This window comes from Numida meleagris, chromosome Z, assembly GCF_002078875.1.
Source record: "Numida meleagris isolate 19003 breed g44 Domestic line chromosome Z, NumMel1.0, whole genome shotgun sequence".
Lineage (NCBI taxonomy): Eukaryota > Metazoa > Chordata > Aves > Galliformes > Numididae > Numida > Numida meleagris.
In genome coordinates this window covers 16,989,710-17,014,425 of record NC_034438.1, presented here as the reverse complement: position 1 = coordinate 17,014,425, position 24,716 = coordinate 16,989,710, and the positions used below count along the sequence as shown (strand labels likewise).

At 41.7% G+C, this 24,716-nt stretch overlaps 2 protein-coding genes across 2 annotated transcripts in view; both read left to right on the top strand.

Annotated features, from left to right (window-relative positions):
- Positions 1-21,358, top strand: part of DHX29 (DExH-box helicase 29) — a 29,002-nt gene extending 7,644 nt beyond the window's left edge. The window contains exons 10-27 of the mRNA XM_021379587.1: positions 171-294; positions 704-1,300; positions 2,041-2,184; positions 3,660-3,836; positions 4,609-4,749; positions 5,822-5,966; positions 6,204-6,324; positions 7,069-7,153; positions 8,184-8,272; positions 8,879-9,007; positions 9,840-9,915; positions 10,635-10,859; positions 11,639-11,775; positions 12,144-12,237; positions 13,310-13,612; positions 14,173-14,304; positions 15,306-15,402; positions 16,165-21,358. Coding sequence (XP_021235262.1) covers positions 171-294; positions 704-1,300; positions 2,041-2,184; positions 3,660-3,836; positions 4,609-4,749; positions 5,822-5,966; positions 6,204-6,324; positions 7,069-7,153; positions 8,184-8,272; positions 8,879-9,007; positions 9,840-9,915; positions 10,635-10,859; positions 11,639-11,775; positions 12,144-12,237; positions 13,310-13,612; positions 14,173-14,304; positions 15,306-15,402; positions 16,165-16,220 — 2,872 coding nt within the window. The 3' untranslated portion in view covers positions 16,221-21,358. The remainder of the gene's footprint in view (positions 1-170; positions 295-703; positions 1,301-2,040; positions 2,185-3,659; positions 3,837-4,608; positions 4,750-5,821; positions 5,967-6,203; positions 6,325-7,068; positions 7,154-8,183; positions 8,273-8,878; positions 9,008-9,839; positions 9,916-10,634; positions 10,860-11,638; positions 11,776-12,143; positions 12,238-13,309; positions 13,613-14,172; positions 14,305-15,305; positions 15,403-16,164) is intronic.
- Positions 22,803-24,138, top strand: CCNO (cyclin O). The gene is made up of 3 exons (XM_021380652.1): positions 22,803-23,066; positions 23,144-23,329; positions 23,407-24,138. The coding sequence occupies exons 1-3, from the start codon at positions 22,824-22,826 to the stop codon at positions 23,890-23,892; spliced, it is 915 nt and encodes a 304-aa protein (XP_021236327.1). The 5' UTR covers positions 22,803-22,823; the 3' UTR covers positions 23,893-24,138.

The window sequence follows — 24,716 nt, the reverse complement described above, 5'->3', positions numbered from 1 at the left end:
TCAAACACTATCAACTGTCTCTGATAACAAAAGGTTGTTGAGTAATAGTGAACTTGCTTAGTTTCTCTATTTTATTTTCACTCCTCTTTTAAACAGAAAATCATTAACACGTTGCTGTTTGCATAGCTAACAAAAGTTAAGAGAAATGCCTGTATGAATCTGTCTTTAAGGGTCAGGGTTACCAAATCATCAGATGATGTAATGACAATGTGTCCTACAATCGTAACAGAAGACAGTATGCAAGCACAACATTTAGCTGCTACTTTGGCGCTCTATCATCTAACCAAAGGCCAGGTAAGACACTAGTGTTTCTGTTTTCAGCATGGAATGTCATTTTGCATTTTTACATTGTAGCACCTTTAGTTAAATTCTAGAAACAGTTTACTCAAATGTTACCCATTACATTATTTGCTTGAATGATACATCAATTTGCTTTTATTGATAATCACACATGTCACAGCACATGGAGAGGAAGTTTATCTGTAGTAAAATTGTTCTTCCAGTGTTGTGAAAAACACAAGCTAGTGAAGACTATAAAGTATTGTTGATACCTATATTACTGTTTTCATAGCTTCTGTTTTTAGAATAGCTTCATATTTCATATTTTTTCATATCTTCTGATATTCGAGTTCATTTATGCATAACATTAGCGATACTGCGAGTAGTATGCAGAGTAACTTTTTTATTTTTTTTTCCCCTGAAGTCTGTTCATCAGTTGCTGCCTCCTACCTACCGAGATGTCTGGCTAGAATGGAGTGATATTGAAAAGAAAAAGGAAGAAGAAAACAAAATAGAAACTAACAAGCCTCGTGATAACTTTATTGCTAAATTATTAAACAAACTTAAACAACAGCAGCAGCTACAATCTGAAAAGCAGCCAAAAGTATCTGAAGGTCCTGAAGATTCCTGGGAGAACCTAGTTTCAGATCAGGACTTCAGCAGTCTCTCCCTTGACACCCTAGACATAGATAATTTGGAACCTTCAAGGAATTTGTTCAGAAAACTGCGAAGTTCCTCCAGATACCAAAAGTTTCTGAAAGAAAGACAGGAATTACCTGTATTTAAGCACAGACATTCAATTGTAGAAACTCTTAAAAAACATCGAGTAGTTGTTGTAGCTGGTGAAACAGGCAGTGGGAAGAGTACCCAGGTGCCCCACTTCTTGTTAGAAGACTTGTTGCTAGATGAGGGAACAAGTAAGTGTAATATTGTTTGCACACAACCCCGGAGAATCTCAGCAGTGAGCTTGGCCACAAGGGTTTGTGAAGAGCTAGGCTGTGAATCTGGACCTGGAGGAAAAGTAAGAAGTATCTTTATTCCTATTTCTAATTTTGCTCAAATGTAGGAACCTGGATACTCGTTACAAAGTAAAAAACAATTATTTGATTGCGTAAGGAATAGTAAAATGTACTTTTGTTCTTTTTGCTATGTCTGCTGTTTTTTTATAGATTGTCATCGGTAGACCTCTGTGTATCCATACGTGATTTCTTAAAAAAAAAAAAAAAAGTTAAGTGACTAAGAGCAAGTGTTTATTGATGAGGATTGTCAAACACTAAGAGCAGATTGCTGTGGGAGGTCTCATGTCTGTTGTGTTGAGACAACTGTGCTGGATTAGGCTGAGCAATCAAATCTGACTTCAAGTCTGGCACAGCTTTGAGGTCCCTTCCAAATAAGTTATTTTCTTTGTAGAAAAGCAAGGAACTGTATGTTTTATGGAAGTTTTTGTGTGAAATTCCTAGAGGGACTCCATAATTACATTATAAAAATATTTTTAAATGCTGCTGAGAACCCTTAAAAAGAATACTGAGGTTAGCGTATCTTTACTGCTCTGGAGAAATTTACTGTCTTCTAATGTACGTTTTCCCTTTTGTAACAAAGACAAACATGTAAAGAAAAACAATGTGGTAGCCATTTAACATGCCAATTAGCTAGTAACTTGTACAGTATCTGATTCTAGCAGTTCTTAAATTTGAGTATCTGTTGCTTGTTTGCTATTTTAAATTATTGCTATTTTTTAACATCTTGTTATTTCTCTTAAAGAACTCCCTGTGTGGGTATCAAATTCGTATGGAATCAAGAACAGGAGAAGCCACCAGACTACTATACTGTACCACAGGTGTTCTGCTTCGGAAACTTCAAGAAGATGGTCTTCTCTCAAGTATATCTCATGTTATTGTAGATGAGGTTATCAGCTCTTTTTTGTTCTACAGAAACTACAGTTATTCTGGGCCTAGACTTCTAACACCTTCCTATAGATGATATCCACAAGAAAGATCGTAAGAAGTATCTGGGGAGCTACAGGCCTGTCAGCCTGACCTCAGTGCCAGGGAAGGTTATGGAGCAGATCATCTGGAGTGAGATCACACAGCATGTGTGGGACAGCTGGGGGATCAGGCCCAGCCAGAATGGGTTCATGAAAGGCAGGTCCTGCTTGACCGACCTGGTCTCCTTCTATGATTAAGTGACCTACTTGGTGGATGGGAGAAAGGCTGTTGACATAGTCTGCTTAGACTTCAGCAAAGCCTTTGACACTGTCTCCCACAGTATTCTCCTAGAGAAGCTGATAGCCTGTGTCTTGGATAGGTACACCCTTTGCTGGGTAAAGAACAGGCTGGAGGTCCAGGCCCAGAGATTGGTGGTGAATGGAGTCACATCCAGCTGGTGACCAGTCACGAGTGGTGTTCGCCAGGGGTTGGTACTGGAGCCTGTCCTGTGTAATATCTGTATTAACTACCTGGACTAGGAGATTGAGTGCACCCTCAGTAAGTTTGCAGATGACTCCAGGATAGGAGGAAGTGTGGATTTGCCTGGGGTTAGCAAGGCCCTGCAGAAGGATCTGGACAGGCAGTATCACTGGGCTGAGGCCAGTGGGATGAAGTTCAAAAAGACCAAGTGCCAGGTCTTACTCTTTAGCCACAACAACCCCAGGCAGTGCTACAGGCCTGGGGCAGAGTGGCTGGAAGACTGCGGAAGAAATGGACCTGGGGGTGTTGCTTGACACTTGGCTAAACATGAGCCAGTAGAGTGCTCAAGTGGCCAAGAAGGCCAATGGCATCTTGTCTTGTATCAGAAATAGTGTTGTCAGCAGGAACAGGGAAGTGATTGTTCTTCTGTGTACTTGGCTCTGGTGAGGCCTCACCTGAAGTACTGTGTTTGGTTTTGAGCCCTTCACTACAAGAAAGACAGGCTCCAGGGTCTCGATGTCTAGATAAGGGCAACGAAGCTGGTTAGGGGTCTGGAGCACAAGTCATATAAGGAGCAGCTGAGCAAACTGAATTTGTTTAGTCTGGAGAAGAGGATGCTCAGGAGAGACTATATCAGAAAGGAGGTTATGGCAAGTTGGGGGTTGCCTTCTTCTCCCTTATAACTAGTAACAGAACTAATGGGAACAGCCTCAAGTTGTACCAGAGTAGATTTGTGTTGGACGTTAGGAAAATTTTCTTCTCTGAAAGAGTGATCTGTCACTGGAATGGGCTGCCCAGGAAGGTGGTGGAGTCACCATCCCTGGAGGCGTTCAAGAAATATTCAGATGTTGTACTAAGGGACATGATTTAATGGGGAAATATTGGTAGATGGGTTGTTGGACTGGGTGATCTTGGAGGTGTTTTCCAACCTTGGTGATTGTATGATTCTGTGACATGTTTTTTTCCTGCGTTTAGGTACATGAAAGAAGTGTCCAGTCTGATTTTTTGCTAGTTATCCTGAAAGAGATCTTGCATAAGCGTTCAGACCTGCATCTGATTTTGATGAGTGCTACTGTGGACAGTGAGAAGTTTTCCAGCTATTTCTCACACTGTCCCATTTTAAGGATCTCAGGGAGGAGTTACCCTGTTGAGGTAAGTGAATGTTTCTTTGGTTATAAAAGACACTCTGTATGTACCTATATAGTGTTTGCCTAGTTAGCATCTATAGTAAATGTAACTGTAATTTTTGTAAGAAAAATAGCTTAAGTGTGTATTTCAATGACTAGTAGACCTTTTCCTTTGTGAAAACTTAAAATTGCTTCAATGCTTTGAATTGTAATATTGTACGGTTTTAGTTTTTTTTCTGATATGTTATATGTTATCCACCAGTTAACAGAATAGTGGGAGTTGGAAGGGACCTCTGAAGATTATCTAGTCCAACCCACTTGCTAAAGCAGGTTCCTTAGTGTAGGTTGCACAAGAAAGCATCCAGGCAGGTTTTGAATATTTCTAGAGAAGGAGATGTAAAATAAATTCTTGCCTGAAGGCAGTGACGTTTTTATTTTTCTCTGTTCATCCTAGATAGTACGAAAAGGAGAGAGGTTGATTTCTCTGGTACTTTGTACATACACAAGTGGATACTTCCTACATACACCAGTACAATGACAAAGTTGTATGTTTCTCATACATGTTATAGTCTATGATAAATGCAATGTTGATTATTATATGGGGTATGTTAAACTCATTGGTTCTAAATTAAGTTTTCAAAAATCATGAGAAATTAAGCCAAATTTGCCTGATCTATTACAGCATTAATACAGGAAAAGATGCCCTGTTTCAACTTTGTATGTAACCCTTAAAGAACAAAGAAGCTGCTGAATAGCTTTTGACGTACCTTTATTTATTTTTGGATTTTTCACTGAAGGTTTTCCATGTTGAAGATGTAATTGAAGCAACTGGCTACGTTCTGGAGAAAGACTCAGAATATTGTCAGAAATTCTTGGAGGAAGAGGAAGAAATAATGATAAATGTTACTACAAAAGGAGGGGGCACTACAAAGTATCAGGTAAAATAGGCATTTCTGGTTTCAGTTCTGGAGTTTTATTACTTTTAAGTACATATAATAAATGTAGTCAAACGTAATTTGATTGTATAAAACCAAATGTTATTTCAGCAGTTGTTTCAAGACAGATGCAATGGCTCTTCCATAGTGGAAATAAAGTATTTACTAAATATGTCCTTACATTTGTTTGTCTCCCAATACCTTTATAATGGTCATGATTTTAATATATTTGATGCGGAGTTCTGTTCTTTCTCTTGTGCAGACTCCCAGCTCTAGTCCTATAAGCAGCATCAGAGAAAAGCATTTGAGTTAGTTCTCCCAAAGAATTATTCTCACTAGTGAACTGAAAAAGAAATGACAAGGCCACATCCTCTCAGGATCCTCCAGCTTGGCATGCTGAATAAGATAATCTCTGTAAGACAGTAGAGCTTTTTGGATCAACAGGCTATGATTAATTCTATAACTATTCTACAGTGACAGTTGTACGTGCTTTTGAATTAAAACTCTTGAAGGAAAGAGATTACAAATGCCTTTTGACTACAGGCAACTTTAGTCTCTTCATGCCTGTCTAACAACTTGCTGTCTTGAGGTTTCTGCAAGTACACTAGTTTGGTATGATGACACAGGTGTACCTGTTCAGAATATGCTATTGTGCTCTGCAAATTCTGTCCAGAGTGATGGCTACACAAGACATCACAGCAATGTGTTTTAGTTCAAGTCAAAGTACTCTCTGATGTCGTCCTCCATTTTTTTTATTTGTGTTGAGACTCCAGTCTTGGAGAATGTGGTGGCAAGCTTCTATCTAAAGTGCTTTGATTAACAGTGAAATAACTTACAACAGTGCCACCTGATAAAGAGGATGTATCTCTGAGATATTTATAGGCAATGTATAGTTGGCTGAACAGAGATTATGTAGATGTCTTTGTTTAAATCTAACCCTCACTGCCATCCAAGTTAAGTTAGTCTATTAATTGCCGTTTATCACAGTATCTACTTCAAGGGCCTAAAGTGAATGGCAAACTGACATTTTCCTCTTGTTTTTAAAACACGAAACATGATTTTTCTTCCTTTCTAGGAGTATGTCCCAGTCCAGTCTGGATCTAGTATTGAATTGGCTCCTTACTATGAACAGTATAGCAGTCGGACACAGCAAGCAGTCTTCTATATGAATCCTTACAAGATCAACCTTGAACTTATTTTGGAGTTGCTTGCCTACTTAGGTACTTCTTAAGATGTTTATGTACTTGTGACTGCCCTTTGTACAAAGCTTTGTATTACTAGTAACCAGTGTTACTAGTAATAAGTATGCTTGTATTCATTTTTATATAAAATGTCCTAAAAAGGTAAATAAAAATAAAACACTTACTGCAGGGCTCAAAATTATTTCCTGTTACTAGATGAAGCTATTTGCAAATACATGATTGTCTTAATTATGTGTCTGTATTGTAACTTTCCAGATAGAAGTCCTCAGTTCAAGAACACTGAAGGTGCTGTGCTGATCTTTTTACCAGGCCTTGCTCATATTCAGCAGCTATATGATCTCATTTCAACTGACAGAAGATTTAGCTTGTGTGATAGGTAATGTAGATATTCTCTACGAAATTAGCTGATTAACTTGACTAATAACATTCATCTTGTTTTTTATGGCCTGCCATTCTTGAAAAGTGATGCTGATAGCTGCACCTTTGAACCTGCTTTACACCTACAAATATCATTTTTATTATCTAAAAATGATATAAGCAAAAATGACAAGTGCTTAGAAGTGGTACAGTTGAAACTTAATTTATGGGTAAATAAAGGGTAGCGAAGCTATAGCACAGAATATTTGCAGTCAAGTTCTAAAAATTCATAGATGTACTTAAGGTCTAGAAGAGAAGAAAGTATAAATCTGTGTCTAACTCTTTTTGAAGACCTTCCTTACTTGTTCTAAAAGCTGCATGTTTATAGTTATGTTCAAAGCTTCAGTGACAGTCCTTATCTCAGAAGCATAATGTAAAGAACTCAGACTTGTAGTCACCTAATTCCATTTTTTGCTATGCTATTTATGTAAGTTTACCTAGAGTAGTTACTACTACAGTAGTACTGGTACTTCTCCTGCATTATTGTTGAAAAGAAAATCTCTATGAACTAATGGTGTTTGCAGTACTATTCTTTCTTAAAATAGTATTAAAATACAGAAGAAGGTTTTCATGCCTAACCGTACAAAGTTTTTACTTTTTCTAGTGTCCGTTCTAGTTGCTTTTTCCAACTTTTCTCCCTGTTCTGGTCTCATTTTTATTGTATGGTAGTATACATATTGATTAGTGTAATTTCTTATTTTAGGCACAGATTGATAGCTTTGCATTCTGTTCTTTCAACACAAGATCAAGCAGCTGCATTTACAATACCTCCTCTTGGTGTTAGAAAGGTATGATATACTTAAAAAGGCAAAGTAGTCCACTGAAAGAAATAATTTCTTAAAATTAAGTTATTCAGAACCACATGACAAACAGTTGTTCCCAGAATCCTCTCATTAGAAAGAAACAGTTCCGTTTCTCTCAGCGGAGGTCCAGCAGAGGGCCACAAAGATCTTAAGGGTTGTGGTGCATCTCCTGTATGAGGAAAGGCTGAGTAACATGGGTCTGTTAAGCCTGGGGAAAAGAAGACTAAGAGGCAATCTGATAGATGTTAATAAGTATCTAAATGGTGGTGGGAGGCAAATGGATGAGGCCAGGCTCTTCTTCGTGGTGTGTAGCAATAGGACAAGGAGTAATGGCCTAAAACTTGAACATAGGATGTTCCATACTAACGTGGAAGAACTTCTTTATGGTAAGGGTGAGAGAACACTGGAATGGGTTGCCCAGAGGTTGTGGAGTCTTCTGGGCTTGAATATCTCCACAGAAACTGGACACCTACCTGAGTGACCTATTGTAGGGTACCTACTTTAGCAGGGTGATTGGAGTTGGTGATCTCTTGAGATCCCTTCCAACCCCTGCAGTTCTGTGATTCTAAGCTGGTGCTGTGTAACAGATTCAGTTAACATGCTGTGAAACCCTTGGCAGGAATCAGGCAAACTTTTAAACCTAATATTTTTTCAAAGAACTTTTTAAATTATTGCCTTCTGATAATTTAACTGCAATTATAGCTGTTTATTTCAGAAATAGTATTTTGGTTACTGCCAGACTACTCATGTTGGCTATTTTTAGCAAGTAGTAGCTGCTAGTAATCTTGATGGATTATTTAAAACAAAAAAAGTGATTGTGAAATTCTCACAACTTCTGATTCCTTGTTAATTGGGAAAACTGAATCATTTTCCAACTCATGTTGTTTTTAATGCTTTGTCAGGTTATTTAGGAAAATAATTCTGGGTAAGAATCTAACAATTTTTTTCTAAATATTGATTTCAAAGATGAAAACTGGCATTCCTTAATTCTTTTATTTATGCTATGTTCTTTCAGATTGTTTTGGCAACCAATATAGCAGAGACAGGTATTACAATACCAGATGTTGTCTTTGTAATTGATACTGGGAGAACAAAAGAAAACAGGTGAGGTTTTTTTTTCCATAAATCACGTAACTGATATTTTTGTTAATGTTTGCAGGCTAGCACTGCAGGAGTTTTGTAGTATTCTTATTAACATACAGATAAAAAGAAAAAAAAAACATACTAGGCTTACATAATGGCTTGCAATTTAGGTGCAAGATTGGGGTGAATTTTTGAATTTTCAAATGGCATAAAGAACAATAAGGGGAGCTTTTTATGGATAAGAATAATCAGGATTAAGTACTACTTTTGAAGTAAAGTAGATCATTTTTATAATATCCCAGGTTTTGAGAGTTAATGTTTTTCTAGCTTAAATGTGTAAAGCTTTATAAAGTATGAACCAGTTCTAAACTGTCAGGGAGGTGAGCTTGATAAACTAATGCTACAACTCTTTCCCAATTTTTACACTTTCATTAATCAGTTGAATCCAAGTTTCTATGGTATACAATTTTTCCCCAGGTATGCTTAGTTTTTGAACTGAACGTTGTATTCCCAAGGAAATACTAATAAATATAGTCTCCATAGACATTTATTTTTAGTCAATTATTAAATATACATCAAAATTTTAATTCTGAAATCTGAATTGGCACTTGCTTTATAATTTTTAAGGTATCGTGAAAGTAGTCAGATGAGTTCCTTGGAGGAGACTTTTGTTAGCAAAGCTAGTGCTCTACAACGCCAAGGAAGAGCTGGGCGTGTTAGGGGTGGATTCTGCTTCCGAATGTACACAAGAGACAGGTACTGTACGCTTGTTTTGGTAAATCACACTAATACCATTGTGTTTGTTCTGTGGAAAAACAAAAGTCTCACTGAAATTTATTTTAGTTCTGCAAACTAGAAAGTCAACTGTAAAAGTACAGGTAAGTTGAAGATCTTCAATAAAGTGCTAAACTAGTCTTAAATTTGGTTTCTTTTTTTATAGTTAATTGTATTCTTTACATCTTTAATGTAAACGTTTTCTACCTTTTTTCAAAATGAAAATATAAGTGTGGTGTTATGGAATTTTAGAAATTATCTGCTGCCCTACACCAAGTATATACAAATGTTACCTCCTGAATTTTTTTATTTTATCAGACAAATCTGTAAGCTTCTGAAATGGTGCCTCTATGGCTAAGAGATGGGGGAAAAAGTTAAATTATGCAGCAGTGTGAAGTTAGTGTCAGTTACTGCTGTGGAATAACATTTTTCCAGCTTATCTGGAGCAACAGGGCCCTTACCTTACTGTAACTTAACCTAGATTTAGCTGTATTGTAAAGTATTCTGTAATCATAAGTGAAACGTGCATTTTGGCCACATTTCAATTTCAATTTTCATTTCAATTTGAGAGCAATTCATTTTAAGAATTTGTTTTGAAAACTGGATCTTTACTGCCTTTCTGCTTTTTCACTAAAGCTCTGCCTTCCAGGATACCACATGCCTTAATTTTACGAGCAGTTTATCAGTTAGAATACATGACCTCAGCATCCCCCAACAGAATGTTCTCAAAGAATGATCATCTGAAACCTGAGGTTACAACTTGAATTCTAATGCTAAACTGCATATCCTTGATTCTTTGTTTTTACCATTGCAGGTTTGAAAGTTTCATGGAGTATTCAGTTCCAGAAATATTACGTGTGCCTTTGGAGGAATTATGCCTTCATATTATGGTATGGTTTTAGTTCTGAAATTATTGACTTATTAGCTAAAAGGAGGCTTGCTAAGACTTCCTTAATCTGGTATAGTTAGCAGAGTTTCTCCCACCCTTGTGTCATGGAGAATCCAGAACATGCTGCTGAGTGAGAATTGCATCTGATAGTATTCCATTTAACCTCTGAATGAGAACATAAATTCAGTTAAATATCCTTTGAACTGGTATCTGCTGAAAGAAACAATTCCGTGCTCTTTCCCTTCATCCTGAGTGAGTATGTGGGAAAACTAGTGCAGAAGTATGTTTTTCCCCCCCCCATTGTTTTGCAATTGAAGGTTGTATTGCCAAGCATCTGTAAGGTGCTTGTATTTAAATGCTGGGTTGTAGCAAACAGTTTCACTTTGGTTGCAAATTAGTGCCCAGCTGTTCAATTTCATCTCTGCAGGTTTGCCTTGTGCTGCTTGTGACCACTGATAACACTTCTCTGATCAGTCTTCATGCCATATTAAGTCCTTCTGTACAATGAAGTTATGTAAACTTTGTGTAGGAGGGCATCTTCATTCTTGTAACCAAGAGACTGGTTAAGAGAAGAAGGAATGTGGGTTTTTGGCTGCAAGAACAAATTTTCCTGTCTCCTTACTAACTGCTGTAATAGTTTGTTAAATTATTGTCTTTGTTTTTACCTGACTTTTGGTAAAGTAGAATTTATTCTGAAATGTATGCCTGTTTGCTCTGTAGAAATGCAACCTTGGCTCTCCTGAAGACTTCCTTTCCAGAGCATTAGATCCACCACAACCACAAGTAATTGGTAATGCAATGAACCTGCTAAGGAAAATAGGGGCTTGTCAGTTAAATGAGCCCAAACTGACTCCATTGGGCCAGCACCTTGCAGCCCTTCCTGTCAATGTAAAAATTGGCAAAATGCTTATATTTGGTGCTATATTTGGCTGCTTGGATCCTGTGGTGAGTAAACAAATATTGCCATGCTTATCTAAATTGTTTCCATACTAGTATTTTTTTAGAAAATGTAAACTGTTTAATCCAGTTTATTAGAAAATGGTATGCTGAAAAGATGAAGTATGTAGTTAAAATGAATTATTTAAGGTGAAGGAACCCAGATATCTTAGGGGGAGAACATAAAGTAAATGTTCTTAACTCCAGTTACCATTCATAGGAGCGTAGTCTGCAGTTCTCACAGTTATGATGCCAGAGAGTATGACACCTGTAGAAAAAGCTCTTAAATATGGGCAATACCAGTATGGATTTCCTTGCAGCTGATGCAGGCTAGGAGTGTTCTGATTGAAAGTTATTGCAAACCAACTTGACAGGATTACTTACTTTGTGGGGACTGTGGCATAGTTTACACTTTCAGCTAATCCTGAATGCATGCAAATTAGGAGAATGCATGAGTATGTTAGCTGCTGAAAGCTGAAAATCAAAATTGTGTTCTCAATTTCTCCTGGTGTTGTATAATCTGAACCAGCTGTTTAATCTGTTGACTGTCGCTGTATCATATTGGATATTCCTGTCATGTGATAAACCATTTCATGTGAGTTTTTGAGATTCAGTACTTTAGTTTTCATCACTATATATGACAGTGTGTAAGTGTTGTTTTTAATATAAATAAGTTAATCAGAAATCATTAAATTCTCTTTTACAATAGTATTTAAAGCTATTTGTGTTGTAAATCTGTAATATTACAATAGAATACTCTGAACTGTGGTATGCTTTATTGACTGCAGGCAACTATAGCTGCTGTTATGACAGAAAAATCGCCATTTACTACACCAATTGGTCGAAAAGATGAAGCAGATCTTGCAAAATCATCTATAGCACTGGCAGTCTCAGATCATATAACAATCTACAATGCTTATCTGGGGTAGGTGGTATTTTCTTGTATTACTAGCATTTTGTTATAAGAACAAGTAACATGGTTCTGAAAATAATCTTTGAGGCACCTTCTTTTGAATGGTTGCACCTGAAGCTTTTTTCATCAGGATAACAGTAGAGTGACAAATACTCCAACACAAAAGGATAATTTGTTTGTCACCATGTCCTTTAAAATATGCTTGCTCAGGTACCATAGGCATACTGGTTCTTTTTGTCCTAGGCTTAAAAGACTTTTTTTTTGCTCTTTGTGCTGTGTTGATCTGGATATTCAGTATCTTAAAAAGTGCAAATATGGAGAGTATTATTGTACTCTGAATGTGATCCTTTTTGCTGTAATAAGATGGATTTTTTCCTTAGGTGGAAAAAGGCTCGGCAAGAAGGAGGACATCGTGCTGAAATGACTTACTGTCGAAGAAATTTCCTTAATAGAACTTCACTGTTAACTCTGGAGGTAAATGAAGTAATTATGCTCTGCACTTGATTCCTCTGAAAACATCCTACCCTTCTTAAATGATATATCAAGGTTATCATTTACGTAGGTCACTGAAAGTAATGCTTTCTGTTGGTTTCCATGGAAACTACAACAGATGTGAAGAACACAACAATACTATTTGATAGAGCAAATTTTCAACTATGAAACACTATTTTTTTAACATAGTCACCACTGTTAGCTGTGCATTTCCACCTGTTATGAACAACAGCCTGCATTCCGTGCTAGTAAAGATCTGTACTAGTGGAGGTAACCCACTGTTGCCACTACGGAAATGCACTACTCACCACCTCACTGTGCCCACATCCACTGTTTGGTCTCCATAAATGTTCAGCAAGCACTGATGAATGTCAATGTGTGTAACTTTTCCACATGGAAAACTTCAGTGACGCACCTTTTCTTCATCTGCACTTCCATGTCAGACACTATTTTGTCAGACTGCCCCTCTACTGCCATTTGTTGCGTGGCAACAACATTAGTGGAATATTGGTGGGAATCTCTACTGCCGTACCATCAACATATGCCCCTGTTGTGGGCCAACATAATAAAATAGGAGGCATTAATTTCAGAGTAGCCCTCATAGATAAGACCAGAAAAGACCAAAACTAGTCAACTTGCTAGCAACTTGTGAAATGCATACTCTGAATTCAGGTAGCTGTGTCTACACTTGCATTCTTTGATAGGAGCTCACTGAAAATATTCTAATCAGTCTAAATATATTAATAAGTTTGGTTGACTGAGCTGTGCCAAGCAGAAGTGAATACTAGGTGTAAATTTTAAAAAAACTACAGACGAGATATCTAGTATTTGCTGTATATGTAGTAGCATATCTAATCCTATATTCTAGATAGTGCTTTTCTCACAGAAACAGACAGTATTTATGGTGGCTACAGAAAACACAGGAGTTTTTCTAAGTAATGGATTTTCCCCTGGAGAACACGAGTAATTGAGATGGAATAGAACTGCTTTCTGACAGTTTTCATTATGTACCTGTTTCAGATTTAGAATTTTGCTATTACTTTACTAATTTCAGGATGTGAAGCAAGACCTCATAAGGGTGGTCAGAGCAGCGGGGTTCACAGCACCTACAACTCAACATCGATGGGATGGAAATGGAGCCACACAATCTCTGTCTCTCCATGAAATTGCTCTTCTTAAAGCTGTGTTGACTGCAGGGCTGTATGACAATGTAGGAAAAATAATATATACAAAATCTGTGGACATCACAGAGAAGCTGGCGTGCCTGGTAGAAACTGCTCAGGGTAAAGCACAAGTGCATCCCTCCTCAGTAAATCGAGACTTACAGATACATGGATGGCTTCTGTACCAGGAGAAGGTAACGTTATGGTTCTATCAAAGGGTTAACTAGGAAAGTAGTGAATGTAGCTGATAGTTGGTGTAAAAGTGGCATTGCACCTCTTAAGGTTAAATAACATACACTAGTGTAAAATATATGTGAATATCTGGTTCATCTTTAAGAGTCCTTAGTATCTAATGTTCCCAATGTCCATTATTCTGTGAAGAGTGAAAGAAACAAAACCAGCTCCTCTGTGTGAAAGTGCACCCTTCTTGTTTCAGTTCTTTATTCCTACTTGTGAGAGGCTCTAAAGCCAGAAGTAACACATAACATAATACTATCACTGCCTTAACCAGAAGAGAGACATGAAATTTAAATTTTAAAAAAGAAAGTTGTACTTGCGAATCTCCTGGTCACTCAGAGTGGTTTAAATGTTATGTTTTCTGTGGTATGGAGGAGATAAATTGCCACCAACTATTGTGTACAATAATTTGTTTTGATTGGGTTGTTAAAGGAAAAATAAGTACTTAAATTTGATTATGTAGATTTTAGGGATTTCTGTTTGCTTGGTTTTAATGCTTGTATTTGTTCATAAACAGGTGAGGTATGCAAAAGTGTACTTGAGAGAGACTACTTTAATATCACCCTTTCCCATTTTGCTTTTTGGTGGGGATATAGAAGTCCAGCATCGGGAGCGTCTCCTGACGGTTGATGGCTGGATCCATTTTCAGGTGCGTTGGAATGGTAACTACTTTTTATGGTTGCACTGACTTCTGTGTTAAACAGTTGATGTTCAGTCTTGAAGTCCTGCTTTTGAACACTGTTTATGTAGGATGAAGGGAGGGAAGGAAAGGGAGCACTCAAGGGAACCATCGGAAACTTTGTGTGTAGTGAAGTGTTTACAGGTTGCATGAGAAGGAATAGTCTAGTAATGTGCAGCTTATTACAAATCAATTCCCTCTCTTCAGGAAAAAAAGTTAGTGTTCTTGCAGAGAAGGTATTTGAAATAGATAGAACCTAAACCTTGCTTCCATGGAGTGAATGAGTGTGCTATTATATGTCACCATTCCCTGCAGTTTTGCAAGTATGTAGGTACCTGTTTATCTTTAAAATACTGTTTATTTTGCTTTGTGTAGCTCAAAGAAAAAAATCCAAATTGAAAATACCTGTTTGCTCGGGTTTGGGATGGGTTTTCCTTCCAAATTTAAGATTTACTTGAGAATTGAAAAAAATGCATTTTCTTTCTATAGTTTTTGTAGGCAAACTAAAACAGGCCACATGCCAAAATCTTCTGTGTTCTGTTAAATCACAAATATTAGTTACTTGATTGTAACATTCTGTGCTCTTGTGGGCCCTACGCTACACTCAAAGAAACGTGTAAACTACAAGTGCTTTCAGCTTAACCCTGGGAAAAAACAATTAGAAAAAGGAGGATGTGGATATCAGTTAATAAATGTATTGTATGGTGGTTGTTTGATATGTATCGGAACATATTCTGCTGTTCTTTAGGCTGTGATGCTACAAACAACAGCTGCAAACAGATTAGAGGGCATAGTGTAAGCCTAGCTACTTCATGGATATGCTATCCATATGCTTAAAACTATGTATGCTTAATATTTGTAGGAATATTGTTATAAACTTCAGTGTACGTGAGGTAGTCCTTTTCATCTGTGTTTTTGTGTAGAACACCTTTGGCAGTAGTATAAATGTTTGTCTCCTCTGTTCTTCATAGGCTCCTGTAAAGATAGCAGTAATTTTCAAACAACTGAGAGTTCTCATAGAGTCTGTCTTACAGAAGAAGCTCGAAAATCCTAAAATGTCACTTGAAGGTAACTTTAATACTGCATTGCTGTTATAGTATTTACTAATGGACCTTGTGGCAGATCTGATAAAGTGTTAGTATTCTGCACCCTCAACAGGATTAGTGTAACTTGAATGTAATGGCATTATCTCTAGAGAAATTCAAAAGTTCAGTACAGTTCCTACGTATTATTAAGCTTATCCAAAGATGCATGGTGATCTGCACAACTGTTATTTTAAATACATCATATCAAGATGATGGTAGTACATTGTGAAATATACATCTTGAAAGAGAAATAAAGTGACAGGTGATGGATGAACTTTAAATGTTATGTGAGTTATCTCACAATTTAGGATAACAGGGTGAAATTGCATGTGTGCTCCCTGAAGTAAGGGATGGAGGAAAGCAGCTGAAGTTTTTGAATACTGGCTGTTCAGAAGAATACTGTAGATGGGGAGAAGGTGAGCTGCAGTATGCTAATGTGTCTGGAGTTACACAGTCATTTTCTCAGTTTCTTTTGTGAAATACTGAAGTGACGATCACAACCAGCTCATGGAATTTTTTTTTATAAACGTGCTAACTGCATCCTCTGGACAGAATTTGCTACCTTGCTCCCCAGATAGTTATTACTTCTCTTACATTAGAGTCCACCATGACCTAAAAAATCAAAATTTTTCTTCAGTTTTCGGATAGCTCGATTAATCTTCTGATTTTCTTGAATTTCTGGGGGGAATCTGTTTTTAAGCTTTTCTTTTTTTACTTACTGTTGTGTTTGTGTTTTCTTTCCTAGATGATAAGGTTTTACACATCATCAAAGAACTGATAAAAACAGAGAATGGTAACTGAAACTGGACATAAGTAGCAATCCAGAGCTTTGGTAATGCCAGGAGAAATACGCACTCCAACACTAAATGAAAGTATTTAAATGATTAGTGTGGTAAATACCAGTTATGATGTGGGAAGACTGCATGATTTCTACATAGAACTTAATTTCTATATCATCTTTAAAGATGAATGTGAACAGATTAATAAGTTTATCCTTTTATGCCAGTGCCATTTATCAGAATGTATGAATGATCATGGAATCACAGAATGGCTTGGGTTGGAAGGGACTTTAGAGATACCCAGTTCCAACTCCTCTCTTATGGGCAGGGTTGCTGCATGTTAGATCAGACTGCCCAGAGCCTTGCTTCAACCAGGAATGAGGCGTTCACAGCTTCTCTGGGCAGCTTGTTCCAGTGCCTCATCACTTTCTGAGTAAAGAATTTCCTCCTAGATTCCCCTCTAACCTAAATCTCATTTTTTAAAACCATTCTCCATTGTTCTGTCATTATCAGACTGTGTTGGAAAAAAAAAAAGTTTTCCATCTTGTTTATAAGCTCCCTTTAAGTACTGGAAGGCTGCAATGATGCCTCTCCAGAGCCTTCTCTTCTCCAGGCTGTTGAGCTCCTTCAGCATTTATTTGTAGGAGGGGTGCTCCAGTCCTCTGATTATCATCATAGCCCTCCTTTGGGTCTGCTCCAACACTTTCATGTCTTTCTGCTGCTGGGGGCTCCAGACCTAGATGCAGTACTGTAGGTGGTGCCTTACAAAAGCAGAGCAGAGGGGCAATCACCTCTCTCACCCTGCTGGCCACCCTTCTTTTGATGCAGCCCAGGATACAGTTGGCCTTGTGTGCAAGTGCACATTGCTGGCTTGCCTCAAACTTTTCAACCACCAGAACCCCTAAGTCCTTTTTTTCAGGGCTGATCTCAATGAGTTATCCCAATCTGTACATGTATCTGGGATTTCCCTAAACTAGGTGTAGCACCTTGCACTTGTTGAACTTCATTAGGTTTGTGTGGGCCCACTTCTTATGCTTGTCCAGATCCCTTTGAATTACAGGCAGATCTAGCATGATCTGCCCTTGGTGAAGCTGTGTTTGCTGTATATCATGTCCTTGTGTTGCATGTGCCTTAACATAGCTTCCAGGAGGATCTGTTTGATGATCTCCCCAGGCACAGGTAGGAGCCTGTAGTTTCCCAGGTCTTACTTTCCACCCTTAAAAATGGGAGTGATGTTTCCTTTTTCCAGTTACAAGGGACCGCCATGACTTTTCAAAGATGATGGAGTGTGGCTTGGCAACTACATCAGCCAGTTCCTTCAGGACTGGGTACCAAGGAGCTGTTTGGTTTCATCAGATCGTCTTGGACTTGCACTTAAAAGAGGAAGAGACTGTGTTCCTTGCTTAGAGGTTCAGGGATATAAGGGATGTGGGAAGGCTGACTACCGGTGTAGACTGAAGCAAAGAAGTTGAGTACAACAGCCTTCTTCCCTATCTGTTGTTTCCAGTTACCCCCTTCTCATTTATCAGATGGGGTATGCTCTCCTTATCAGCCTTTCTCTTCTGACAAATGTACCGACAGAATCCTTGTTATTTTTCATGTCCTTTGCCAGGTTCAGTTCCATCTCTGCCTTGGTGTTCCTGATTTACCTCTACACATATACGAACAGCATCCATGCCCCCTTCCCAGGCCACATGCCCCTGCTTCCACTGTTTGTGCATTCCACTCTTATCCTTGAGTTTGACCAGCAGGTCTTTTTTCAGCCATGCTGGTCTCCTGCTTCCTTGGTTTGATTTCTTATTTTGATTTCTTATGCCTGGGGATGGAGAGCTCTTGCACTCTCAGAAAAGCATTCTTAAAAACTGCTGTCTCTGTTCCATTCCTTTGTCCCTAAGGACAGCTTAGGGACAGGAGATTCCCAGGGGATCCCATCCAATAGTCCTTTAAACATACGGAAGACTGCTCTTCTGAAGTACAGGATCTTGACTCCGCTCTCTGTCAGTGTGACATTCCTCAAGATCACAAATTCAACCCGGGCATGGTCACTACAGCCCAGAACTCCCTCCACTCTTAATTAATGATATCCTCTGCACTGGTGAGCACCAGGTGGAGTGGTGCTTCACCTCACATTGGTTTGTCGAATACCTGCACCAAGAAGTTATCCTCTGAAGCAAGAAGACTGTGTCAACAGACTCCTATTGATCAGGCAGCCTGAAGTCCTTTATTATTCCAGTCCTAAATTTTTGCCCACAAGCTTTCAGCCTGATCCTGGCTATTTCTCTGAGGCAACTTCTTGCAGTCTATCCATTTGTTAACATAGAGGGCATCTCCCCTCCCTTCCTTCCTTGTCTATCTCTTCTGAAAATCTTGCAGCTCTTGAACTGCATTGTTCCAGTCATGCAATTTGTCCCACTGTGTTTCCATGGCAGCAATTAAGTCATAGTTTTCTAGTTACAGCATGGCTTCCATCTCCTCCTGCTTGTTTCCTGTGCTGCATGCATTGGTGTTGATACACTTCAGCTGGACTATCAATGATGTTACTTTCCAAGAGGAGCCCTCCTGAATTCCTTTATGGCAAACATGAGTTTTTTCACTGCTTCTTCCTAGAGTGACAGTGTATCCTGGGTCTTTCCTATTACTCAGAACTAGATTCAACAGTAGAAGTGAATGCAGTTTTAAAGCTCTGTTAACAAGTCCAGCCAGCTTGCTGCCCAGAACATTCTTGCCCCACCTGTTCAGTTGTGTCCCATCCAATATTAGCATTATCTGTCTCTGTAAGGTGTGACTGAGATCAAAGAATCCAGAGCGCTGAGTGTGGCACCATCCACGTAGTCATTCATTCTCCTGGCCAGTCCACCTCCTTCTTCCTGGGTCCCAGTCTCCAAGCAGGAGATGAATGATGAAAGCATGTTCTCTTGTATAAAAATGGCCATGGCCAACTCCAGTTTTTGCTTCTCTTACACTGATCATACCATTAATGGCGATGCAGACTGTACTACTAATTCAAAATTGGGTCTTGAATCTCAGTAAGGTAGTACTCCAATAGATTCATGCAAACAGAAGACAAATATTTCTTACATTGGTTTTGTAAGTATTTTATTAAGATATGAATACATGGTATTAAAGCAGCTTGTCTTACAGATATCTTTTTCTCCTGTATGGTTTACAATTCAAAAAATGCTGTAACAAGAAGGTAGTGTGCCATGTTCAGGTGCAGGGCTTAGCCAAACACGTGTAGTGACCACTAGCCTGTCTCTCTTTCCTTTGTGTCTTCTCACGCTTGTTCTTCCCCATTCACCTGGATCCTTGTTTCTTCCTGCCTTTGGCCCATCCCCGGGGGGGCAGTGGAATAAGTTTTGCTTTCCCACAAGCCCTCTCTCTTATCCTATAATGAGCTTTGTGTAGTTTCACAAGCCCCTTTAAATCTCATAATACTCATGATGACTGTGTTTAGCACGTATTGGTTAATAAAGTTCAGGCTGACTCTCTTCACTGCTGTACTGGAGCGGTTGCTTAAATGGCTAAAAAAAAAAAATCAGTGGCTGAAGACCTCAGGTCTTCGTTATTTTCTTAACTTGTTCCTTAATTTTTGTGCATCTGCATGTTTAACTCCATAGAATCATAGAATATCCAAAGTTGAAAGGGACTCAGAAGTATCGAGTCCCGCTCCTGGCCACCCAGAATTCAAACCCCACGTCTGAGGGTGTTGTCCAGATGCTCTTTGAACTCAGTCAGCTTGGTGCCATGACCACTGCCCTGGACAGCCTGCCAGGACCTGACTGCCATCTGTGAGGAACCTTTTCCTAATTCCCAACCTGATTCTCCCCTGACACAAATTCTTTTGTTTTTCTTTATACTGAATAGAACTTAACCAGATAACGTAATGAAACAGATCCATTGTTCACAACAATGAAGTAAGAATTTCAGGATCAGGCCCTCAGCTGTTAGGGTAGAGAAACTTTTACCTTTTACCATGCAGCAGTTGCACTCTAGGCAGTAACTCTGTATGTACAGACAGGTGCATAGTACAGAAGGTATCTTTCATTTGAGAAGTACAAGTTCCATGCAGCAGGTTAGTGGTGTCTTCTTTTTAAGGAGGCAATGAGGAAAATGCATGATCTTGAAAGAGACCAAGGAAAACATACAGAGATACCCAGTTAGATGATGATGGGAGAACTGGTAGTGCTGTGCTAAACGGAAATCATGAGGTGATAGTAAACTGATCCATGAACACTAGCTTATACTCCATCCTGGAAGAAGGCAAGTTGTAATGCTTTCCTAGGGCCTCTGAGGTAAAAGTAATCAATCTGCTATCCTTTTATGAACTGTGATAAGGTAGTAGTGTTCCAGCTTTCCTAGAAAAGACAGGGAGTGCATTATTTTTAATTGTAAAGTATACAACACTTAAAGTACTTCTTTAACTGCTTAAGTTTGATCTTCCAGCCTCAATCTTGCACTCTGTTCCTTAGATGCATTCTTTTTTATAGTAGAAGTGTAGGTATAAAAAAAAAAAACCTATAAATTGCATTCCTGAAAGATAAAATTAAATCTGCATCCCAGCTAGCCAAATTCCAAGCAACTGATTTCTTAGGTTTTGTTCTAGTTTAAGTCTTTTATTTCTCTCCTTTGGAAATGTGAATTGGAGATATATTTCAGTAGTTGGACAACTGTTTAACTCCTGTTTCTTTTGGATTTGAATGTCAAACATCAATTGGTATCTCAAAATGGCTAAATTCTAGTAAGACTCTTAATTGTCCTTGAGGTTTTTCTCCTTTATTTAATCATGGTGAACATAGACTTTTAATTCCATTTACGTATGGTAATGTTGAAGCTGATAGGAATTCTTTGTGTTTCCCCAGCATGCCTTGCTTTGTAATTTCTTCTTCAGTTGTTAATGAAAGGATTTACTGTAATAACTACGGAATTGGTCACTGTGTTTGGAGTGATCAACAGTTTCTGCAGAACAGATGAAACAGGTCAAACTGTGGTATTGCAGATAACTATGCTTATCTTAAAATTTAATGGGGATTTAACAGATGATCGCAGTGGCTTTCTGTTTATGCAGAGTACGTGAGAAACTTTGTGCCTGTGCTCTTTTGAATGGATGAATTTTCTTTTTGTTCCATTTATTTAATAAATACTTTTAATACGTTGTTGTTATTTTCTCTGAAAGCCTCTGTCAGATACAGAACAGCTATTACTGGATCCTTCTCCCCGCAGTCACAACAATGCTCACAGAATCACAGACTGCCTTGGGCGGGAATGGTCCTTAAAGCCCATCCAGTCCCAAACCCCCTGCCCTGCTCAGACTGCCCCCACCAGCTCAGGCTGCCCAGCACCCAACCAGCCTGGCCTTGAGTGCCTCCGGGGATGGGCACCCACAGCTCCTCGAGGCAGCCTGTGCCAATGCCTCACTGCCCTTTGGGTGAAGAATTTCCCCCACCATGTAATCTAAATCTCCTATCTTTTCCTTTAAAACAGTTCACCTTTGTCCTATTGCTATTAGACCATGCAAAAAGTACTTCTTAGGCTGCCTTTACTTTAAAGGTACATCCTCCCCTTCGAGGGTGTTTTCCCTCAGTCTCAGGCTGCAGGGTTCCTATCTCCTCCTCTCTGCAGCTGTTGGGGTGGGGGCTGCTTGAAGCTCCGTTGCTCATTTCCTCTTGCCTTCTTTCCTATCCTTTAACCCAGGAGAGCATCTTTCCTAATCAATGTGTCACAATACCAAATCGTATCTGATCAAAATTGCCATGTTTGGCCTCAGCTCTGCTTCTTTAAGCCAAGGCTTGCAGTATAGGAACATCCTGATGTCCCTGCATTTGTGTAAAATGGCGCTCTGCCACATAGTCACTGGTGGGAGTGGAATGGAGACTTCCCAGGAGCCCTCCAGCAGTCTGAATACCTCCCAGTGCCTCCTCTTTCCTTTTTGTGCTGCACTTCCTGGTAACATCAAATGAAAATGTTTCTGTCGTGATCTGTAGCTGTCAAAGCGCGCTGGGTTCTTGGTGAAAACGCACGCTCAGAAAGTCATCTATTTGAGTAGAATCACAGAATTGCTCAGGTTGGAAAGGACCTTCAAGATCAAGTCCAACCGCAACCTAACCATACTATTCTAACAACCCACCGCTAAATCACGTCCCTGAGCACCACATCCAAACGGTTTTTAAACACATTCAGGGATGGTGACTCAACCACCTCCCTGGTGGGAGGCGAGCCTGTTCCAGTGCGTAACAGCCCTTTCTGTAAAGAAGTGTTTCCTGATATCCAACCTAAACCTCCCCTGTAGAGGCAAAAAGGAGAACGCAGCAGTTTCAGGGCGCCTGGCGCGGGCTGTGCCATGAGCGGGCGGCCCGTGCCTCTGCCCGGGGACCGCGGTTCCGCGGCCCAGCACCGCGCGGCTCTCAGCCGCGGTGACGCGGCACGCCGCATCCCGGTCGCTGGGAAGCGGTGCGAAGGAGTGAGGGGTTGCGGCAGCCCGGCTCCTCCTCGGCTGTGTTGTGGGTTTTGTTTTGGAGACCGATTTGCTGGCGCTGCCCGCCCCCCGCCTCCCGGAGCTCAAATACCGGCGCCGCAGCGCTGCCGCTCGGACGCCGCCGCTCCGCCCGCGGGTCGCGGCGTGCCGCCCATGGTGGCGGCGGCGGGCGGGCGGCGGGGGGCCACCCCGCAGCGCCGGGAGAGCGGCCCCGGGCCCGGGCACTGCCCGCGGCTCCCGAAGGGGCGGCGGCGGCGGCCAGAGGAGGCGGCGACGAACGGGGAGAGCCGCCTGGAGCTGCAGGCGTTCCGCGAGTACGGGGAGAGCTGGTACCGCTCCCGCAAGGGGCTGGAGAGCCGCTTCCAGCCGCGGGAGCCGCTCGCCCGGCAGCCGCAGGTGGGGGCTGCGTGGAGCGCGGGGCCCGTCCCGTCCCGTCCCGTCCCGCCCCGCTCATCCCGCTTCTCCCGGCGCAGGTGACGGCGGAGGTGCGCTGCCGGCTGGTCAGCTGGCTCATCCCCGTGCACCGCCACCTGGGGCTCTCCTTCGAGGCGCTCTGCCTGGCCGTCAACATCCTCGACCGTTTCCTCGCCACCACCCCGGTGGCCGCCGACTGCTTCCAGCTGCTCGGGGTGACGGCGCTGCTCCTCGCCTGCAAGCAGGTACGGCCGAGCGGGCGGGAGCCGGCCGCCCTCCCGCCCCGGCAGCCCCTCTCCTCTCTCCGTCTCTCCCCCCGCAGGTGGAGGTGCACCCCCCCAGCGTCAAGCAGCTCCTCGCCCTCTGCTGCGACGCCTTCAGCCGGCAGCAGCTCTGCAACCTGGAGTGCATCGTCCTGCACAAGCTGGGCTTCAGCCTGGCCGCACCCACCGTCTGCTTCTTCCTGGAGCACTTTACCCGGGTGCGGCTGGAGGCGCCTGGCGCCGACCCCGGGGAAGCGGCGGACGCGGGGAGCCTGGCGCGGGGCGTGGCGGAGCTCAGCCTGGCCGACTACGCCTTCACCAAGTACGCTCCGTCGCTGCTGGCCGCGGGCAGCCTGGGGCTGGCGGATCGGCTGCTGCGGCACCGCCGCCCGCTGGACCTGCGGGTCAGCGGCTACCGGCAGCGGCGGCTGCGGGACTGCATGGCCGAGCTGCGGCTGCTCGTGTCGCTCAACGCCGCGGCGCTGCCCCTGGTGCTGCCCGCGGAGGTGGCGCGGAAGTGCCCGTGGCTGCGGGGCGGCGGCTGACGGCGGGGGTGCGGGAGCCCCGCGCTGTGCGTGGCCGCGGGTCGCGCGGTGACCGAATGTGGTGCCGCGGGGGATATGCACGTGGTCACGCATTGCAGGGCGATTGTTTTGTGTCTCTGCATACAGCGTGTAAATAACACGCACATCACCGGCTGCCGCGTTATTTATTTGGAGGACGATCCGTAGGGTAACGGCACCCGAGCGGGCGGAGAGCCCAAAGGACGCGAAATAAACTCTGTTCCTGCACATCGCCTGCGTGTGTTCATTGCTTGGGGAGGACGGGGGGTGAAGGGCGGTGCACGGACACGGTCACATCGACACTCAGGGTCCCTGCAGTTAATTAACAGTTTACCCGGTAGTGAAATCGCCTATTTCACACTCTGTGTGCTGGCTCGGAGATGTTAATGAAAAGGAAGAAAAAAGCAAAAGATAAGCTCAGCGCAACGTAAGAGAACAGAACGGTACAAACCACAGCACGGAGCTGTTACCCTTCCTAGCCAATCCGTGACCCCGGGTGCACTATCTGCCGTGTGGCACGGGGAAAAAACGAAGAGTGAGTTTAAAAAATCAACGGGAGAGACGTAACGTCGCACAACAGCGACCTTTCTTTATTTCGTTGCCCGTCAGCGCACAGAGGTGCGTACCGGAGGACCCCCCTGCCCCGGCCAGGCTGTCTGCCCCCGCCCTACGCTATTCTGGCGGAAAGCCCCGACCCAGAACTCAGCCTCAGCACACAGCCCGGCGCACGCCCGCAGCTCGGCCGGGACCTGCGGCGACTGTCCGGGCCCTGGGGGGGAGGGGGGGGGCGCGGGGCCATGCCCCCC

Excerpts from the sequence above, each read along its gene's own strand:
- CCNO (XM_021380652.1), top strand. The coding sequence starts at position 22,824 with ATGGTGGCGGCGGCGGGCGGGCGGCGGGGGGCCACCCCGCAGCGCCGG. Across the intron at positions 23,067-23,143 it reads CGCTCGCCCGGCAGCCGCAG|GTGACGGCGGAGGTGCGCTG; the intron begins GTGGGGGCTGCG and ends CTCCCGGCGCAG. Across the intron at positions 23,330-23,406 it reads TGCTCCTCGCCTGCAAGCAG|GTGGAGGTGCACCCCCCCAG; the intron begins GTACGGCCGAGC and ends CTCCCCCCGCAG.